Source organism: Nannobrachium achirus (genome assembly GCF_963921795.1).
Source record: "Nannobrachium achirus genome assembly, chromosome: 4".
NCBI lineage: Eukaryota > Metazoa > Chordata > Actinopteri > Myctophiformes > Myctophidae > Nannobrachium > Nannobrachium achirus.
In genome coordinates, this window is record NC_137813.1 from 15,651,106 (window position 1) to 15,670,756 (window position 19,651).

The 19,651-nt window shown below is 43.5% G+C and overlaps 1 protein-coding gene across 2 annotated transcripts in view; it reads left to right on the top strand.

Moving 5' to 3' along the window:
• taok2a (TAO kinase 2a) overlaps positions 1-19,651 on the top strand; it is a 34,301-nt gene continuing 14,650 nt past the window's right edge. Inside the window, exons 1-11 of one of the 2 annotated variants that reach the window (XM_080724232.1) lie at positions 1-732; positions 8,239-8,386; positions 10,106-10,177; positions 11,871-11,972; positions 12,588-12,633; positions 13,646-13,742; positions 13,928-14,041; positions 14,396-14,487; positions 16,087-16,180; positions 16,470-16,551; positions 17,368-17,538. In XM_080724232.1, the coding sequence (XP_080580358.1) occupies positions 8,252-8,386; positions 10,106-10,177; positions 11,871-11,972; positions 12,588-12,633; positions 13,646-13,742; positions 13,928-14,041; positions 14,396-14,487; positions 16,087-16,180; positions 16,470-16,551; positions 17,368-17,538 (1,005 nt within the window). In that variant the 5' untranslated portion in view covers positions 1-732; positions 8,239-8,251. The remainder of the gene's footprint in view (positions 733-8,238; positions 8,387-10,105; positions 10,178-11,870; positions 11,973-12,587; positions 12,634-13,645; positions 13,743-13,927; positions 14,042-14,395; positions 14,488-16,086; positions 16,181-16,469; positions 16,552-17,367; positions 17,539-19,651) is intronic. The other variant, XM_080724231.1, reaches the window with a different exon arrangement.

Below are 19,651 nucleotides of genomic sequence, written 5' to 3' on the forward strand. Positions count from 1 at the left end.
CGAGACAGACGGACAGACAGACAGGACGCGGTGCGCGCGGCGCGGGGTCCACACAGACAGACAGACACGCACACAGAGAGAGAGAGACCACCAGACCACCACGGTTATAACAACAACAACAAGGAGCTTCTGTGTCTCCGAGGAGCCTCGTAACAAACAAACACGTCCCGTCCCGTCCCGTCCCGTCCCGTCCTGTCCAGCCCGGCGCAGAGCGCATGTGACGGCGGCGCGTAGCAGCAGCATGCGCGGGGAGAGACGCGGGGAAGCACCGAGGAGGAGACGCGGCAGCAGCGGCAGCCACACCCCACAGGAGGAAGCAGCGGCTAGCGGTGCGAACATCAGCAGCAGCAGCCAGCTGCGCTGCTGCTAGCCCCGGAGGAGCTAAGCTAAAGCTAAGCTAAGCTAACAACTGAGCTAATCTAAAGCTACACTAACAACTGAGCTGCTGGCTGCTGGCCCCGGAGGAGCTAAAGCTAAGCTAGCCCGGCTGCTAAGGAGCCCGTTACAGCCAGGGAGGGAGTCGCCGTTAGCCGTAGTCACCCCGAAACAACCCCTTGGCTTCGCCCCCCGCCCCGAGGAGACGTTCGGTGATGGAGACAGACTGAGCGGTTCTTCAGGGACCCCCGGGCTATGAGGAGGACCGCCGTGGTTCGCTAGCTGCCGCCGCCGCCGCTCGGTGCTAACTGCTTGTTTTTCGTGGCGGAAGAGGGGCGAGTGGCACAATAAGCCGCGGTAAGTGAACGCTATGCTAACCGCTAGTCAGGTAGGTCAGCTGGTGGGGGTAATGACTTCTGGGTTTGCTTTTCTATCATCATGTGTCATAATAAGCTATTAGTTGGCTAATAATAATACAACGGTGGTTGCCGACACAGTTAGGACGTTGGAATTCGTCAATACCCGTTTTGATTCAAAACGAGATGTTACTTCCCCCACTGGATCACAACAAGAAGCTAACTGGCTCTTAACCAGCTTCAAATGTTCCGAGATTTTAAGCTGATTCTCCATCTATGTTCACTGAAACGTTGTTCAGTGTGATATATTATGCTATTACGCTTGCACTGTATTGGATCCCGGCTGTTAATTTAAAGTGTTCAATTGAAACCGCATATCTCGTGATGTGTACACTCAAGAGTTCCAGAGGATTTTGCTGTGTTATTTATTGTACTGTATTGTATTGTACTGTGTTATTTATTGTACTGTAACGTTAGGGAGATGTGTCGTTGTGTTCTGTGTCAATCTCACCCTGACAAAGGTTACTGTGCTGTACATAATTGACGAGGGGACAATGCAGTGATTGTGCCTCCAACATCATCTACTCACATGAGATTTAAAAGGTCAACCAAAAACATCAGCCACAAGCCCCAATTGCATTATGTTCCTGTAAGACTTTATAGTCTCTGAGAGAGTAAGTCCATTATTGGGAGGAAGCAGTCAGAAGTCATTGGTGACCTTGTAAACTGGAATGGGTCTTCTCTTTCCTAATGGGTTTGTGATTTTGGCCTCGGCCTGCCGGGGTAGGCAAATCCAAAAAGCATTATGCAATCTCACGTCTCTCCAAAGTTAATGACATGAGCTCTAGCATCCCTATTCTGCAGAGAACATTGTGTGAAAATAGCAGATCTACAAGCTCGCATTAAAACGTTACGTGAGGCGTTGTGAGCTTGGAAGTCGGCTATGTTTGGTGAATACATCAGGTTTTCTAGACTACAGAGCCCCCTGGTCTGAGGGCTAACCGGAAGGCTCACCCCAGCGCTTGTATTTGTTTTACTGAGGGTAAGGTTAGAAATAAGGTTAGGTTTAGGTGAGAATACGTTTAAGAATACCAGGTAGAGACTGTTCCTAGGCTGCCGGATTTGCACCCGGGATGACTGTGTTTTGGGGCGAGTGTTTTGGTACCCGCCGGGGAACTGTGGTCAACTAACCATAGGGGGAAAGTGGTTATATACCAAACCAATGTTGTGCATCCATCGTCATCTAACTTGTATGAATAATTGGGTGGGTGATCAAGATTTGTATTGAAGGGGAAACCTGTGTGCAGTGATGGGGAAAGCTGCTGGATAAATATAAGGATAAGGACAGATAGAGGACAGTGGCAGCGGTGCAGAAAAAGGATGGTCATTTTGTATTCAAAAGCAAAGCCAGAGCCATGGCTTCCCTATTCTGGGCTTGTCAGCAAAGTCAAACATTTTGGCAAAACTAGGCACACCTTCCTGTGTGACATACAATGAAGTATAGGGTTTAGTCGTTAAACCTGCCTGATCTTTAGCCTCAATGATGTGTCATTTATTATGTTGCCCCTTTTCCACAGTTCTGGGGTGGGTTGGCTTTAGTTGGGGGTCTGTGAAGAAAATAGAACTCTAGCTTCTCATCAAGGGACGAAGCAAAGTCAATGACCACTTAGCTGTGGTATCATGACGGAGCAGCTTGACACATTTGTCCGTTATTTATCACCAGATGGTACATCAGTCAGGAGGAGAGAAGGAATGCCTTCTCCACATTGAGTGAAACACTATACTGTCTGTTGCATTTCTCTAAAGTTAAGAAACCAGAGACCCAATTCTTGTAGGCGCATGTGAGTGAAATGAAGCTTACAGTAATAGCAGGCAGAATATTAATTTCAGAACCTGGTTGGAGTTGCGAGCACTTGGCTCCGTTCTAATGCCTGATTTTGGGTGTGTACATTGTCTTAGTGGCTAAGCCTAACCAAAAATAGCAGATCTACAAGCTCACAGCAGCGCTATCAGTTTATCGGTGCGCACAGATTTTTATTGTCACTTTGTCTTTGGATGTACAGGCAGGCGCATTCATTGTGAAAATCTTTGGTCGGGAAGCTCCAGTACATGATAAGACATGAAATGGACTACACAGTAGACATTACTAGACAAGATAGATAACATATGTAAGTTGTGAGCAGACTGAGCACACATACTGTAGCTACACAAGTTAATCAGACAACAAATATGTATGTACTGTATTATACTTCTTTGTTAAGAGGTAACACTTATAGTGTACAGTCTGTACACATGTAACAACCTTGCTTCCCTCAGTCTAGAATGACAACGCATATCAGCCAGCCAAGTCTGGGAGCTCGGAGTTGGTTCAGCCATGTGATCATGGTCATCAGGCTTCATTGACACACCAAATTATGACTCGCCGTTTCTGTTGAACAAGAAACGTCTCTCTTTCACACTCTTATTTGAAAGAATGTTCTGCCACTTGCAATGGAAAGAGTTGGTTGCTTGCTTTGCAAACGTCTCATGTTTGAGTTTGAGCAAGTGTTAAAAGCCAGATTGATTGTGCATTTGTCACAGGTTATATAATATCGTCACTGTCTGGCAGAAACCTTGTATGTTGTTCAAACACATTACTTTACCTATGTTCCAATGGATCCACTGAATTTGGCTACAAGCTTGTGTTAATACGTTTTATTGGTTAAATGAAAAGTGATCAGTCTGCCTTAACGTTCAACCTGGTGGCCCTGTTTTGGACTTGTCAAGTTGTCACTACAGGTGAAACCTTTCATAATAAATATTGAAAATGGCAGAACTACCTGCCCACACAATGCAATGCGTTGTGAGCGGATACCAATGAGTATTTTTGCTACTATTGCATGGCACTAATACGAGGAAGTACAAAATAGAACAAATAAATAAACAGGAACAAACATTCATGAAAAAAAAGAGTGAATAATGGGTAATGGCGATAGAAGATTACTGCCCGATAGCGATGACTCTGTCAAATCTAAACATGTACTAAATGCTGAAGGGTGTGCGGCTTCACACACACACACATGCACATTACAAGACACGCCTCTGTTGAGCTTCCTCGGATTTACCACCAGCAAACTACTCCATGATGCCATGAAATTGTTTTATGGGTACTTCACAGATGCCACGCATAGACTGTGGTGCCCTTGCATACTGATGTTTACCACGTTCAACTGTAACTCCCTGTTTTGGCATCATTATTGGCAAAGATTTTCAAAGGATTAAATAAACGTCCCAAAGGTTCCTCACAATGGGTTGGGATGCCTTGTGACCTTGTAGGCTGGCTATTTTCGTGGCTATTCCTCATACGTCAAATTATATAGGGCTTAAGTGGTTCAAGGAAGTGGCCCATGAGGGATTGCATTAAATGGAAGCCCCAAGGCCGTGTCTTCATGCAGTCACTGAATCATAGACGCATGCTAATGATGCTTTCGTCCGAGCTCCACCGTTTCTCGACGTCGGGTCAAAATGGACCCTTATAATATCGGCCTGACTCTGAAATTGGTAACAAATGGAACCCAATGGATAAACCATCTCGGTATTTACGGCTATAGATAGATTGGGTCTTCCCAGAGATAGAAAGTACTATCCAGTAGGGACCCGTGGCATAATGCATATCAAACTGGGGGTCCTTGATTCAAAAGGTTGAGAATCACTGTCCTAGCCAGTTCGATTTGTAAAAGAAAAGAACCAAAGGGAGGGGGGTGTTCTTCTTTGTTGTACGACAAATAGCGACAATAGCCAATCTGCAAGCTCACAACAGGCTGGCTGTCGTTGCTTCTGAATGGACTGGAGGAAAACCCAATTCATTCTGTGTTCTCACTTCCTGCTTGGTTAACATCCAGCTGTGCCATTAAGGCCCAGATTTAGCCAGATTTCCTACTGACAGTGTTGAATGTCTCGCATAGATTCTGTCTAGATATTATCCATTATACATTAACCTGACATTAAAATATGACTCCACTCCAATATGTATAATATGTTGGAGGCTCATGAGTTATAAATTACATTTATTAGAATGATAATTTTTTGGGACATTATGTTGCATTGCTCACACCTGCTTGACCTGGCTTTGATGGCATTTATTTTACACCTAGTCAGTTTTAAGTTCATGATTTCAGCTACCTCTCAACCTTGTTCTTTGTATGTATTTACTTCCTCATTAGATGTGCATGGCGGCCAATATTTAATTAATTGCATGGTATGCATACTGTGTAGTTGTAGATGCCATGGATTTGCGTATATTCGTTATCAATAATGTGTTATCTCCAGAGGAGGTCTTGGTTATTAGATCTTTGATCTGTCTACCTGGCTGGCTGGCTCTGTCACTCAGGACACGTCTAAAGTGAGACATTGTAATGTATTGTGTTAGAGTATACTACAGGCGGTGGGAGAGAGTATGATACTTTTTTACTTAATCTCTCACTACCATCAGCTGTAGTCTCTGCGGTGTTTGGAGCATCTTCAAAGGTGAGATTTCACCTCACGCCACCCGATCTGCTTTCCGGATGTAGTCAGGACTGTCAGGACAAGGCAGCTTAGGGCCCGTTCACATTGAGCCGATCTCGGGGCCGAGGATCCCCGACCAGATTTCGGGAGGACCCCCCGGGAAAATCGTTTGGTCGGCCCCGGAATCGGTCTTGGGCTTGAACAGTACCCCGACACGATCGGATTATGTTAATTAGCTTTTTTATGACCTCGGGACTCGTCGGGAGCACTCACGATAATATCAAAAAAGCTTGATATTGTCGGGTCATCGGGTAGGAATCCTTTACAATTATTGTCGTCTGAATGAGCTCACGGGATTGCATCAGATTATATGAAGCCAGCTCCTCCCTTTTTCAGCCTACACTTTTATTATTATTATTAGCCTACTTACTTTTTACTTTAGCCTACTCTCTCCCTTGTTGTAATCACTTGTTCAAAAACGTTATAGCCTATAGCGTTCTTTCTTCTTTTTTCTTCTTCTGCGCAGTCATTTGGCAACAAGGCAGTGTCTTTTTTTTTGCTGCGCAGATTTGGCTAGGGCAGTGCTGTTCTATCCGTGTATTATAAGGGCTCTAAATTGACCTTGTGCAACTTGACAGACAGACACCCTATATATAATATCTTATTCATATAATGTAATACTCAAAGTCAGAGACATTCCATTGCATTCCTTTTTTTTTTTACTTTTACGCGCGGGCTGCAGACACATCATTGCGCCTCTCGTTCTGTCAGTTTGTTCATTGGTCCTCAAAGAGGACCGCCAGTCCTTGGGGAGTTCCAGGGGGTCCCCAGCTAAATGATATTGAGGAACCTAGGCCTGTCCCTATTCTATATGCTTGGATGTTGGTGGGACAGTAAAAAAAAAAAAAAGCGAGAGGTTAAACTTTTTTTTTTCTGCGACTGCACGCCCACGGCGAGGTTTGGACATTCATAATTGCTATTAGCTGATTAAGCTCATGTCTGTTTAATGTCTGGCTGGTTGCCGTTAAAATGCTGGTTGATGCTTTTTAGGAGTGGACACTGGTCAATCAATGATATTGGAGATGCGACACTCTCAGCCGTGTCTTGCTGGATGCGCATCACATCTCGCGTCTCGCTTGCCAAAAACATAACTGAATATATAATTATAATATCTATAAAGTGAGCAGCGGCCAGTGTGCGCACAGTAGCCTACCTAGAAGACTACCAACCTACCTTTGTTTTTATAATGTTTTGTCATGATGGCGCAGTTATCACTTGTGTGCAAAGGACGATGATACACGAAAGAAGAATGTAACACCAACTTCTACCAATTAATCCATTGCTGTGACAGACAGACAGGGTGAGACAGCCAACGTGCTTCCTTGTAGACTACATAATCCACTGGGTCCAGCTTGGTTCAGATCAATCATATCAACATAACAGTAATAACACCAACCAAAGTCAGAATAAAAAGAGTCCACGAATAGGCCTGCACACTCGCTCATAATGTCCTCCTCCTCCTCCGGCTGCCAGCAGCGTCAGTTCTGCAAATGCTAAGGTATGGTAACATGGCTGTACCTACTTTTTAGCAACAAGCACAAGCATGATGAATTCATTTTAAGAAGTTCATTTTATTATTTTCTCCTGTAATCAAGGTACGTTATACCATACCCATGTGCGCCTCTGTAGTCTAATTTGCGCAGTGATGGAAAAAGTATACTCCCATTCTTTACTTAAGTAAAAGTATTAATACTGCATTATTAGCTACAAATATGGCACAGACAGAGAGAGAGAGAGAGAGAGACTCTTTGTTATAGACTATAGCGAATATATTTGTTTAATTTCGCTGTTTTAATATTGAATTAGGTAATAAAATGGATTTTGGAGCATAGCGAGTCAGAACACCGCAGCTGCAGGACTTCTGCGCTAATTGGGTCGTTGGCTCGTTGACTTTGCTGGCATGCGGTAGGCCTAATTGATTATTTTGGAGAAAGATTCCCTTTAGTATAAATAATAGTCCTTTTGGTTACCATTTGGTCTCCATCATTAAGCTGGGGATCACCTGGAACACCCTCATTGTCAAAACATTAAACAAATGGCAATTAAACTGACGTGAAGAGAGAGAGAGAAAAACACTCTTGATTTTATCCCTCTTGAGGGGGCGGAATCTTCATCTAGTCACGTCTCTCATGGCACCACCCCCCCGAGATCGTGGGTGGCTAGAATCGCGAGACGTCGGTCTCATTTGTAATGGTCTGAGATATTTCACTTGGCACAGCGGGATATACCGGGCCCGGTCGCAAGACAGAGGATCGCTGTCGTTTGAAATGAACACCGATAAACCCCGGGCACGAGATCTGATCTGACCCAACATCGGCCTCTCATCTGTGAGGCCCTTTAGTTTGTAGAGGCCCTTTAAGGTCTTGCTAATGCACAGGAGCTGGCCCAGACAGTGCCTCAACGAGTTTGTGCACCTCCCAGCCATGTCATGTCTTATCACAGGTTCATATCAGTCTTGTGAGTCGTGACATTGCCTGTACCAGTTTTCTAGATAACCTTTAACCTCCACAAACCCTATATATTTAGTCCCCCAGGGCTCTATTTTAGGCCCCCTCGTTTTCCCCCTCTATACGAAATCTTTGCGGAAAATATCCGATCTACAAGCTTAAGACCCGGCGTCTCGTGAGCTTGTAAATCGGCTATATGCAAGCTCACAACAACGTGACGCATCACTTGTGGATCTTCTATTTTCCCCAAAGAATAAAACAAATCTTGAGTAAAATAAAGTAATATTAAAATCAGTTACAGTTCTTATTAACCTGGGGATCCTTGACATGAAAATGTTAAACATTAGGATACAAGCCCAAATAAGCTACTGCACTTTAGAACAAGCCCAAACAAAAAGCAACCTGCAACTACTAACATTTACAAGCACCTCTTTCAGAAAGAAACAAGCCCAAAGTCACTTATAACGATAAGAGGAGATGGCGACACTGACCTTGACCCCCTCTCTCTCCCCCAGCCAGGCCCTGGCCATGCCCTCCAGTGCAGCGCGGGCAGGCAACCTGAAGGACCCAGAGGTGGCAGAGCTCTTCTACCGAGATGACCCAGAGAAGCTGTTCGCTGACCTCCGCGAGATCGGCCATGGCAGCTTTGGCGCCGTCTACTTTGTGAGTATGGAGCAGGCCTAGTGTTGGTGCTGAGGCAGTTTGGGTTAGGTTAGGGATCGCCAAATGGAGAATTTTTCTTAACCGGTCACCGTTAAGCCGTATCGGTTAAGTAACCGATAACCGCTAAGGAAATGTGTTAAAAAGAATTGCTATTTTCACCCATTTAAAAAAGGGAAAATACTGCAGTTTTTCCCCATAATAAAGTTCCCTATTTACACATTAAAAACAACAAGACAACGAGGAGGAAGAAGAAGAATACAAATGCTTTCTATAACAAATGTTTTTTTGCAACAGTAAGCTCACACTCAATCAAACGCAACGCGGACGCTCAGGTTTTGAGCTTGCAGATTGGCAATAAACCTTTGCCATCAACACGTAACAGCACTAGAGAATTTTGTTTTAAGCTCTTCTTTTCTCTTTAAAGGAGTAGTTCACCCCCAAAATGACTTTTTTTTGCATTGATTACTCATGCCATGGAGAGTAGAGTTCAATAATATTTTTAGTTTTTTGTCGCATTCCTAAGACAAAAATGTGATAACAATAAATGTACCCCCATTCGTTCCGGATGGGGACCCGTTTCGAAACGGGTCTCCATCCGGAATCAATGCGGGTAAATTTACTCTAATCAAATTTTTTTCTTAGGAATGTGACAAAAACCAAAAAATATTATTGAACTCTTCTCTCCATGGCATGAGTAATCAATAGAAAAAAAGTCATTTTGTGGGTGAACTACTCCTTTAAAACGGGATTCATTTCGACGAGTGACGGGGGTCTGTTTTGGAAAATCCAATCGCTGTTGTTTCCTGATGATAAACCCGCTTATGGGGAAGTTCAATGAATTTAGCAGCCTGACCTCCCAAAGAACGTGCATCCTCATACTTGTGTATGTTTCCTCAATAGCACGTTACATACTTGTGTGAGTGTCCTCATACGTTGTGTGTTTAAGAGCGAAGTGATGGGCCTATTAGCCTATTATTTTTCCAGCAACTCTACATACAAATTAAATTGAAAGTCTTAAGAATGGCCATAATGCTCATTCACAGTACAGTTCAGTGTGAATCAATCAACATTTCAGGGGAAGGGGTGTGTCACAAAAATGGCTTTTTGTGCATTCATTTGCATTCATGGTATAACGTCTCTAATGAATGGAAGTGAATTCTTGGCAGCTTTCAGCAGCTGCTTAGCTGGTTTTCATCACCTACCAAAGAACGGAATACCCTGAAGACGAAACACTGGGAAGTTTCTAGATTGAGAGAGAGTTTAGTTAAATATTACTTCAAGAGAACACCAAATCCTCTAAGTCATGTACTAGAGTCTATCTAGTACATGACATCCAGTGCCAGACATTGAAAACCACCATCTTTTACATCTTTATGCTGCTATTAAGAGTAATAAAAGCATAGAATAAGTCGATAATCTAATATTGAAACCCAACAAAGAATGGGTCAATAATTCATTATGCATTATAACACAATTTTTTTGTTCTAATAAACTCAATTAATCACCTCAGTAGCTCAATCCGACTGCCTGGTAGATCAGAAAGAGGTGGTTAATGGCCACCATGCCTGCATACAATATGTGTGTTGCTGCGATGTTTTGCAATACAATTAACATGTAACACAACATCAATCACCTCCCTAAACTCTCCACACCCTGTCTGGCTGACTGGTTTGCCCTAGGTTTGTCTGCGTTTCAACAATCTGTCCCATTGTTCCACAGGCCCGAGATGTGCGCAGCAATGAGGTGGTGGCCATCAAGAAGATGTCCTACAGCGGCAAGCAAACAAATGAGGTAACGCGTGTTGTCATAAGCGCCTTTTCGACTGCAGCTTTAGCACAACACCACACCACACTACACCGCACCACATAAAAAATATATACATTTTCCATTACACAAAAGTACCCCTACCGGTAAGAAACAAATTGATTATAATACAATATAAATTTGTATTACCACTATCCTAAATTATAATACACTATAAAGTATGAATGTATTATGATAATTATAATACACTATAATAGATTATAATAGTGGTTATAACACAATAGAATCTATTATCATGTATTACAACTATATCCTGGTGGTCTAAATGAAAAGTCAGTGAGTGAACTGTCATTATTAAGCGTTTGGCCCTGTTTGGCCTAGCTCAGACCTACTCTAGATTGGATACTTTTTAGTACCACGTTTAGTACCCCTTTCAAACCACTCTACCCAGGTCCTTGTTGTGGAAAACCTGTCACAAGTGGGCAGTGTGGTGTGGAGTGGTGTGGTGTTGGGCCAGTGGAAAATGGGCTATAGTGACCACAAACATACATACACCGTACCATATCAACAACCATCTTGGTGCCGTCTCAGATGGAATTGGCACACGTTAGCATAAAGGGGCTACTGTATGTCCACGGAAATCACTTTTTTGAGTTGTCAGGGCCTTCCTCCCATGTCTATGGTACAGATGCGCTGTAGCGCTCATCATGTTTCAGTGTTCTCTTCGTCCAGACTGCGAGTGCTCTGCCCATGGTAGCCAAAGTGCTCATCCACTGATAACTGCTTTCCGTGGACATAGGCACAATTGTCTTTCGCAAGCTTATCGGGCGTTGTTCGGTGTGGCGCGGTCAAAGTCGGTTGCCATACAAGCCCATCCACGCCTTAGTTCTAGTAATGTCAGACATTTTGGCAGCATCGTAATTCGTAGCTGGTGCTATGATGATGGGCAATGCAAGACCCCTGTAATAACCACTACCACCACATAAGATCTCCGAAAAATAAAAAAAAGAATTGCGTTCGGCACGTTGTAAATATATATTATTTTTGTTTATGTTCTGAAAGTATGAAAGTGGTTGAAGTGGTTAAGCATCGGGATGTGTTTTGAGCTTGGTCATCGGCTAATTTAGCAATTATTTTTTTTAAAGTGTAAAGTTAAAGTGGTTAAAGCACGGGGAATCAATCACTCTAGTCTACAACGCAGTTTTGTGAAAAATGGCTTGTCGATATTTACAACTCCTTTTTGGAGAATTGCCTGCCCATGTCCTCTTCTTCGGCCAAGTCGAGGCCGGGGCCTTTTTATTGTTTTTGTTGTGTTGAGCTGAAAATCACCCTGGCATACGTCAGCTTATGCAGCTTGTGGTTTCATTGAGCAATGTGACAGCTGACAGGCAGTGTCAATTCAACTGGCAGCTGTGTGACAAGGTTGATAATCATGATTGTACCGTCCCCACCACATTGTGTTGACATGCCCAAAATAGCGATTCCAGGTTGAAACTGGTTAAAGGAATTCAGACTATGCACTCGTGCTGAGAATCGGAGATGCTCAATGTTCTGCCAACCGAATAAACAATGGCACCTTATCGTGCAATGTGGGTTTTGCAATCATAACAACAGAAATGATTGTGTTTTTCTTGTCCAGGACAAATAGGGGTGTGTGACTGGCTCGCTCATTTTTAATTAATTTCCATGGTTTAATCTCCCTTTCCCTTTCTGTCTCCAGAAATGGCAGGACATTATCAAGGAGGTGAAGTTTCTGCAGAAGCTTCGCCATCCCAACACCATTGAATACAGAGGATGTTACCTGAGAGAGCACACAGCATGGGTATGTATGTGTATGTAAACTCACCTCTCACCCCCTAGGACTCCTTCTAGGTGCTAGATATATGGTGTTGTATATACTGGTATGTTAAGGTATGCTGTATTTAGATTTGTTTTGCTTGACCACAAATATTAATGTTATTTACATTGCATGTTGTTTAGATCGATGCTAGGTCTAATGTTTGCCTGGTGCCCTGGTTTATTTGAAGAACTAAACTGTTGTCTTCTGTTGTCTACTGTTGGCTCCTGTAATTAACATCAAGAATTGCATCCACAATTAACGTTACGTTGACATGAGCTGTGTTTATCTAGGAAAATTTCTACAAAAAGGGTCCTTTGCGAGTACCTGTCATGTCATATATTGACTTTAGTTGTCAGGGAAGAACTGTGTGGCTGTACCTGTACATTATGTTTACCTGAAGTTTGCCTGTTTTCATACATTCATCTATACACATGAGAGCTTATCTGTCAGGCAAATACCTCAAAATGTTTTCATCTTAGGCCTGATTTATACTTATAACTTATACAGTATTTACATGTACATGCAACTTTATGTGGTGTACATGTGAGAACCCGTGGGTCTTCTGTGACATAATTTATGCCGCTGTTCTTTTCTCAGCTGGTGATGGAGTACTGTCTAGGCTCTGCCTCAGATCTCTTAGAAGGTCAGTACAGCATTTGCATTCGTACCACGTACCACCATGTATTTATATGTTACATACACTCCAAATGTATAGCACTTCACATAGGACAATAATAGTGTTTGAGAACCACTGCTTTAGACAACTTAACAACTTAAGCCTTGCATATTGTAACACATTAGCGAAAATTGTCCATATACCTGCTTGCGATTTGATGTGCCTTGAGCTGGTAGATCTCCTATTCTCGTTACTTTTTAAAAGAACATAAATGTTTGCCTTTAACTCATTCCCTGCCAGGCCCGATAGTCCCGAGATTATTCCAATGTCTTTCCCCGCCAGGCCCGATAGTCCCGAGAATTAAAAAAAAAAAAAAAAAAAAAAAAAAATTCAAAAAAATTTTTTTTTCAAAAAAATGTTTGGACCCCAAAAAATAGAGTAGGCATGATAGCAATCGCGAAATTGCATGTTTAACCCCCATAGCAACCCCATCTTTCAAGCATGGCAGCCATTTTGGCAGCCATCTTTGTTAAACATAGTGGCTGTTATCTCATGAATGCCTGAACGGATTTCCATTCGGATTTTTTTGTTTGAAAGCTGTGAGCAATGTGGACACACGTGGTGCATTATCTAGGCATGGGTGTGCATGATCCGTGCACACCCAATTACATGGAAGTCTATGGAGACGAATGGCAGGTGGGAGTACGGAGGTATGTTAAAATGGCGGTCAATGTGTTAATGACTCCAGGTTGAACTAGGGGGAGGAGGGTTACATTAAATAATGAGTCTGGGATTAATGAATCGAGGAGCTCAAGCTGCGCTGCTCACTTTGCACACAACCAGATTACTCTAGTCTGCTTCTTTTTTCTCATGACTACTTAATTTAAAGTCTTTTGTTCTTTGGGGAGCATAGGTCATTTATGAATTTCTTCCAGCTAGTTCGGTGTTGGGCGATCTTCTCTGCTTCCCTCCGGTCCGGAGATGTTCGTTTTTCATGTTCTTTTTGCTCATCTTGCCTTACCGTCTCCTTGACTTGCAGTTCACAAGAAGCCACTCCAGGAGGTGGAAATAGCTGCTATTACCCATGGTGCACTACAAGGCTTAGCGTATCTTCACTCTCACAATATGATTCACAGGTAAACCACTTTTTACAACGCCTAGGCTTATGATACATTGATGTTGTTCCACACAATTACAGCTCTGTTTGATTGTAGATCGGCTATTTGGCAGAATATTCGCCTCGGAATGGGGAAGCTAGGGTTCAGTTGGTTAAAGTTGTGTGTGCGTTATGACATGTATTTATGGCTTCTCTGTTCATCAGAGATGTGAAGGCAGGCAACATCCTCCTGACAGAGCCGGGCCAGGTCAAGCTGGGGGACTTTGGTTCAGCCTCCATCGTGGCCCCAGCCAACTCCTTTGTGGGAACGCCCTACTGGTGAGTGTCTGTGCTGCAGTCCTTAAACTAGGAAAGTCCGCTCACTAGGGCTCAAATCTCCGCCAGGAGGCATTCCCTATGGTGCATTTTTAAGAACACTTAAAATGCTATTATTGTAATGGCATGGTCATATTAGCCTTCTAAAATAAATCTCCACTGGTAGTGGAGGTTAATAAAGCCATCAAGGTTTTTAGTTGTGGTTGCCTTCGAGAATATATTGTAATACATTGAACATACTGTTGAATCAGAGGTTAATTCTCTCTGATCAAGGAAAACGACGCAGCAAACTTGGCAGCTGCCTCTAAACACGACTGTGACATAAAAGGTGCTGGCTTCTTGTGTGTTCTTTGTCAGGATGGCTCCTGAGGTGATCCTGGCCATGGATGAGGGTCAATACGACGGCAAGGTGGATGTCTGGTCCCTGGGAATCACCTGCATAGAGCTAGGTAAGCATGCTTGTAACATGAGCCAAGTTTGACCGCGCCGCCTAATTACTGCATTAACCGCGTAACCACTATAGTTAGTCAGATGACAAATAGTGAAAATAGCAGATATACAAGCTCACAATGTGTTGTTACACCGTGATATTTTTTTATCTGCTAGATCTTGTAGAGTTTGTGCATCTGGAAAAAGACAAAAATCTAGAAAATAATATGCCCAAATTAGGGCTGCAAGGGTTTTTGTGGTAAACCTTGGCCTAATACACAGTGCAAAGAAGAAGGAAAGGTTTTAGCCAGCCAAATGTAAACATTTATATGCACAGCCTGTTTGTGCTGGGTTGCTAGCCTGCTCACACAAAGCCCTCTAAATGATCGAGAATGCTGCACCAACCTCCCAATGTGTTCACGTCCAGCGTTCCCTTCACTGGCTTCTGCTTGCTGCCCGCACTCAGTACAAAACACTGATGATGACCTACAAGGCAATCAAGGGCATGGCACCCCATACCTTCAGGACATGATCCAACCACACACTCCTTCCCGCTCACTTAGATCAGCTAACACAGGACTTCTGTATCTGCCTTCCCCATGACACCCTCCACATGTCTAGACTCTTCTCCCTCCTGGCTTCCAAGCAATGAACACCCCCACCCACCCCCCATCCAAGAACTGCAGACTCACTCCCCATGTTATGCTGCAGAATACTAACCTCTTCAGACTCCACCTCACCTCCAAGCACTCCTCAATATATGCTTAGTATCCCTTCTTGTTGCCTGTTTTTGATAGACGCTGGTTATATAATGCAAATAGATTAATAGATGTACAGTATGTTGGTTATTTCTTCACTTATGTTAACACATTTGTGGTGGTCAAGCAATCGCACTTTGATCTCAATGTTATTTAGAGGGAATGTTAAGACAGGTGCTAGTTTTGAAGTTTTTAGCACAGCATTGTTTTTCTTTGCTCACAGCTTATGTGCCTATTTACTGTTGACTCGGTTTCATGCAATTTTCTCTGATCTTGCTCTAGGAAGACATCCTGGATAATAGCATCTGCAATGCAATGCAATGTGAATTATTGCATATGGTACCATACTGTACATGCCTTAAATCTGCACAATAACACGATCGTGAATATTGAAAGAAAAAAATGTAGTTAGAGCAAAATGTTAAGGGAGGGTCCAAATCGAAAGAAAGTTAAACTCACTAAATTGAGTTAAAACTTTCCTAGCTTTAAAAGGTAGTTCACATTTCTTGCTACCGGGAATGTATCGTGTTGGCATTCCTCCAGTAAATGCATACATTTTTACTTTGTTGTTGCTTCTCGAAATGTTCTCTGCTCTCAGACTCAGACCATGCTTTGTTTTGTACTAGAGAGATGCTTCTGGGCGAGTCTAATTTAGTTTCAAATGGACTTCTGGGAATCACAGTTTTAAAAGATACTGTAATGACCATGTAGCTACCAGTGGTGTTGCCAAAAAGACTAGTAATAAAAGTTTGACTTGAACGTTGATCATTTTACTGGGTGTCAGCTCTGAATAAAAGAAGGCTGTTTATTGGAATGTGTTTGTTCATATAGCTCTCTGTGCCCCCCCCCCTCCCTCTGTAGCTGAGAGAAAACCTCCACTGTTCAACATGAATGCTATGAGTGCCTTATATCACATCGCCCAGAACGAGAGTCCAATCCTGCAGTCCAACCATTGGTGAGACAACGCACATTTTACTAAAAGCCTACTTTGTTGTACCATGGTGTCACATGTCGAAAATAGTACATCCATAAGCTCACAGTGACGGCTGTGATGCACTGTAGAGCTGCTATGTTAGGTGTAGGCACGCCACGCCACATCAATTCGGCATAACTCTCTAGTATGTCTTTTATTTATTTATTTATTTCCATCTTATAATATTTTTTGGGCGCATCTTTCCTTATTTGAACTTCTTCCTCTTCTTTTTGGAAGCCGGATGACTAAAATCCTCTCCCTCTCTCGTCAGGTCTGACTACTTCCGCAACTTTGTAGACTCCTGTCTACAAAAGATTCCCCAGGACCGGCCTACCTCCGATGTGCTGCTGAACGTAAGCGTGCACGCACACACACACACACACACACACACACACACACACACACACACACACACACACACACACACACACAGATGTTTTTATTATTACGTCTTGTGTATGAGTACATACGTAAGAGTAACATTATTTTCCACAGGTTGCTCAGACAGGGGGTCTGGGACCCCTAGGGGGTCCTCAGAGTTACTACAGGGGTTCCTTGTAATCTTTGTGTGATAGAAACTTTTTTCTCCTTTTTTATATTAACCACTTGAACCCTAACAACCATATTCTGAGAACTTTAGCCAAAAAAAGCTGCAAGGCGTTGTGAGCTTGTAGATCGGCTATGTTCGGCAAAGAGGTTTGGTGTAGAGGGGGGAAAAAGAGCACACTAAGTACAGAGTGAAAGGTCAAGTTTATTAAGTATTGACGGTTCAAGTGGGTACACATCTGATAACACAAATTGTCATGAATACAAAATACAATGATGAATGGGCTGTCAAATGATGAAACTATATGGAATCAGGGGGTCCCTGCTTCATCTCTCTCTCAGCTAAGGGGTCCTTGGTCTGAAAACGTTGAAGACCCCTGCATTAGAAACAAGAATCGGGAGAAAAAGAAGCAAGGCTTGTTTCAATAAAGGCTGTGCCCCGATCGTCTGTTTTTCTCTCATGTTCGATCCCTGAACACCACCGATACTTTTAACTACTTTTAACCTGCTTGTTTTCTTTATCTCCTGGCTGTGTCGATTTCTCAGAAATAAGAATCAGGATAATGTCTTATTTTACGGCCCTGCTAGCTGTGCTAACATCATGCCTATTCCCCACCACCCAGCATCGCTTCCTGTGCCGCGAGCGTCCACTGACGGCGGTGATGGACCTGATCGCGCGCACCAAGGACGCAGTGCGCGAGCTGGACAACCTGCAGTACCGCAAGATGAAAAAGATCCTCTTCCAGGAGACCCAGCACAACGGCCCCGCGTCAGAGGGAGGGGAAGACGAAGAGGTAGGGCACTGGGGCAGGGGAGGGGAGAGGGGTGATGAGAGGGAGAGAGAGAGGGTGAGAGAGGTGTGCAATGGTATGAAGAAAGGGAGGGGACAAGGTCACATTTTACAAGCGCTAGCCCAAAGTTCAAATTCCCTGTAGTTTGATTTATATGAACATTTTCATGGTTTACATTTAACACTTTTTTACTAAGTTCACTACAAAAAAACAAAAAAAAAAAAAAAACGTAGTTAACGACTGAAAAAAACGTAAACACTGATGTCCCTATTTTGGGGATGTCATTATAGCAGGGGTCTTCAACAGGGGCTCCTCAGAGTTACTACAGGGGGGCCACCACATCTTTGTGATAGGATCATTCTTTTAGATTGACAACTTGAACCCTCGCATCCCTATTCTGAGGAGAACTTTAGCCAAACATAGCAGATCTACAAGCGCTCAACGCCTCACGCTGCGAGGTGTTGAGAGCTTGTAGATCGGCTATTTTCGGCAAATAGGTTTGGTGTAGAGGGGAAATAGAGCAGACCAAGTACAGAGTGAAAGGTCAAGTTAACTAAAAACACAAATCCAACAGACTGATGACAGTGCCGTCAAAAACAAGTCTATGAATCTATCCATGAAATTGATGAAAATCTGCATCACACATTTATACAATATGTAGAGGGGGTCCCTGCTAAGGGGTCCTTGGCCTGAAAACGTTGAAGACCCCTGCATTATAGGCAAACGTAGAATTGAAGTTCATAGTACAACAAAGTGTACAGGGCTCCAGTGGTTGAATGAGCAGCTCAGAGTTAGTTTTCTATAGAAAAGCCATTCCCCTCCAGTACGCAATCATTACCACTGCCCTCTTCCCAACCTAAATTAATTTCTGTATATATAGTATACTGCTATAGAATCCCTGAAGGAGATTACTTTTAAAAGGCATAAAAGAAATGAACAATGACTATCGTTTTTCTTACCACTTGAAACAATGCATCATATTACTGTATGTGAAAAGAGGTAAAGGTATATTGTAGAAGCAGTGGTGGTTTTATTTTGCCTGAACCAAATCATGCCGCAGTTGAAATGTATACGGCTCCACCCTGTGGTTACATCCAGTATGTCATTTAGTAACTGGAAGAGTCATTGCCATGTTTTCCCTGTCATTATCAGGCTTCTGCATGAATGTACACACACATTTTGAGGGATATTTTAGTTAACGACTGAAGCGACTGGGCAGAGAGGAACGTTTTGGGATGACGTCATTTCCGGTTGCGTTTTGGGATTTGTGTAGTCCTGGGATCACTCACGGTGCGGGAGAGCCTCATGGTCCCATCCTCTTTTACAGTACACTTTAAGACATAATAAGACATAATAAGACAGAATAAAGCCATAATAAGAAATAATGTGTTGGTAATTAGAGCTAATATATTTTATTAGACAGAAACAAAGACAGAATAGTTGAAAGAGCGAATACATTCTCTGGCACCGTCACCTGCCGCGGAACTGCAGCGGCAGACACTGCCGCACGACCGCTAGTTCGACCAGCAGTCGCACTGCATCGCCGGCGATAGGACCAGCAGTCCCGCCAGTAGGACCGGCGGCCGCCGCACGGACCGGCAGGTCCCGTAGCGGTAAACTGCCCGTCCGTGCGGTGGTGGCTGCCGCGGCAGTTACCAGCGATGCCGGTGCCAGATAATGTATTCGCTTTCTGCTATTCTGTCTCAGCCACCACCGCACGGACGGGCAGTTTACCGCTACGGGACCTGCCGGTCCGTGCGGCGGCCGCTGGTCCTACTGGCGGGACTGCTGGTCCTATCGCCGGCGATGCAGTGCGACTGCTGGTCGAACTAGCGGTCGTGCGGCAGTGTCTGCCGCTGCAGTTCCGCGGCAGGTGACGGTGCCAGAGAATGTATTCGCTCTTTCTACTATTCTGTCTTTGTTTCTGTCTAATAAAATATATTAGCTCTAATTACCAACACATTATTTCTTATTATGGCTTTATTCTGTCTTATTATGTCTTAAAGTGTACTGTAAAAGAGGATGGGACCAGCCTCATCAAGCCTAAACCACTGGAAAGGCTGTTTGACGACTTCAGTCTTTGGCAGTGAATGTGTTAATAAGGCTCATGTTCAAA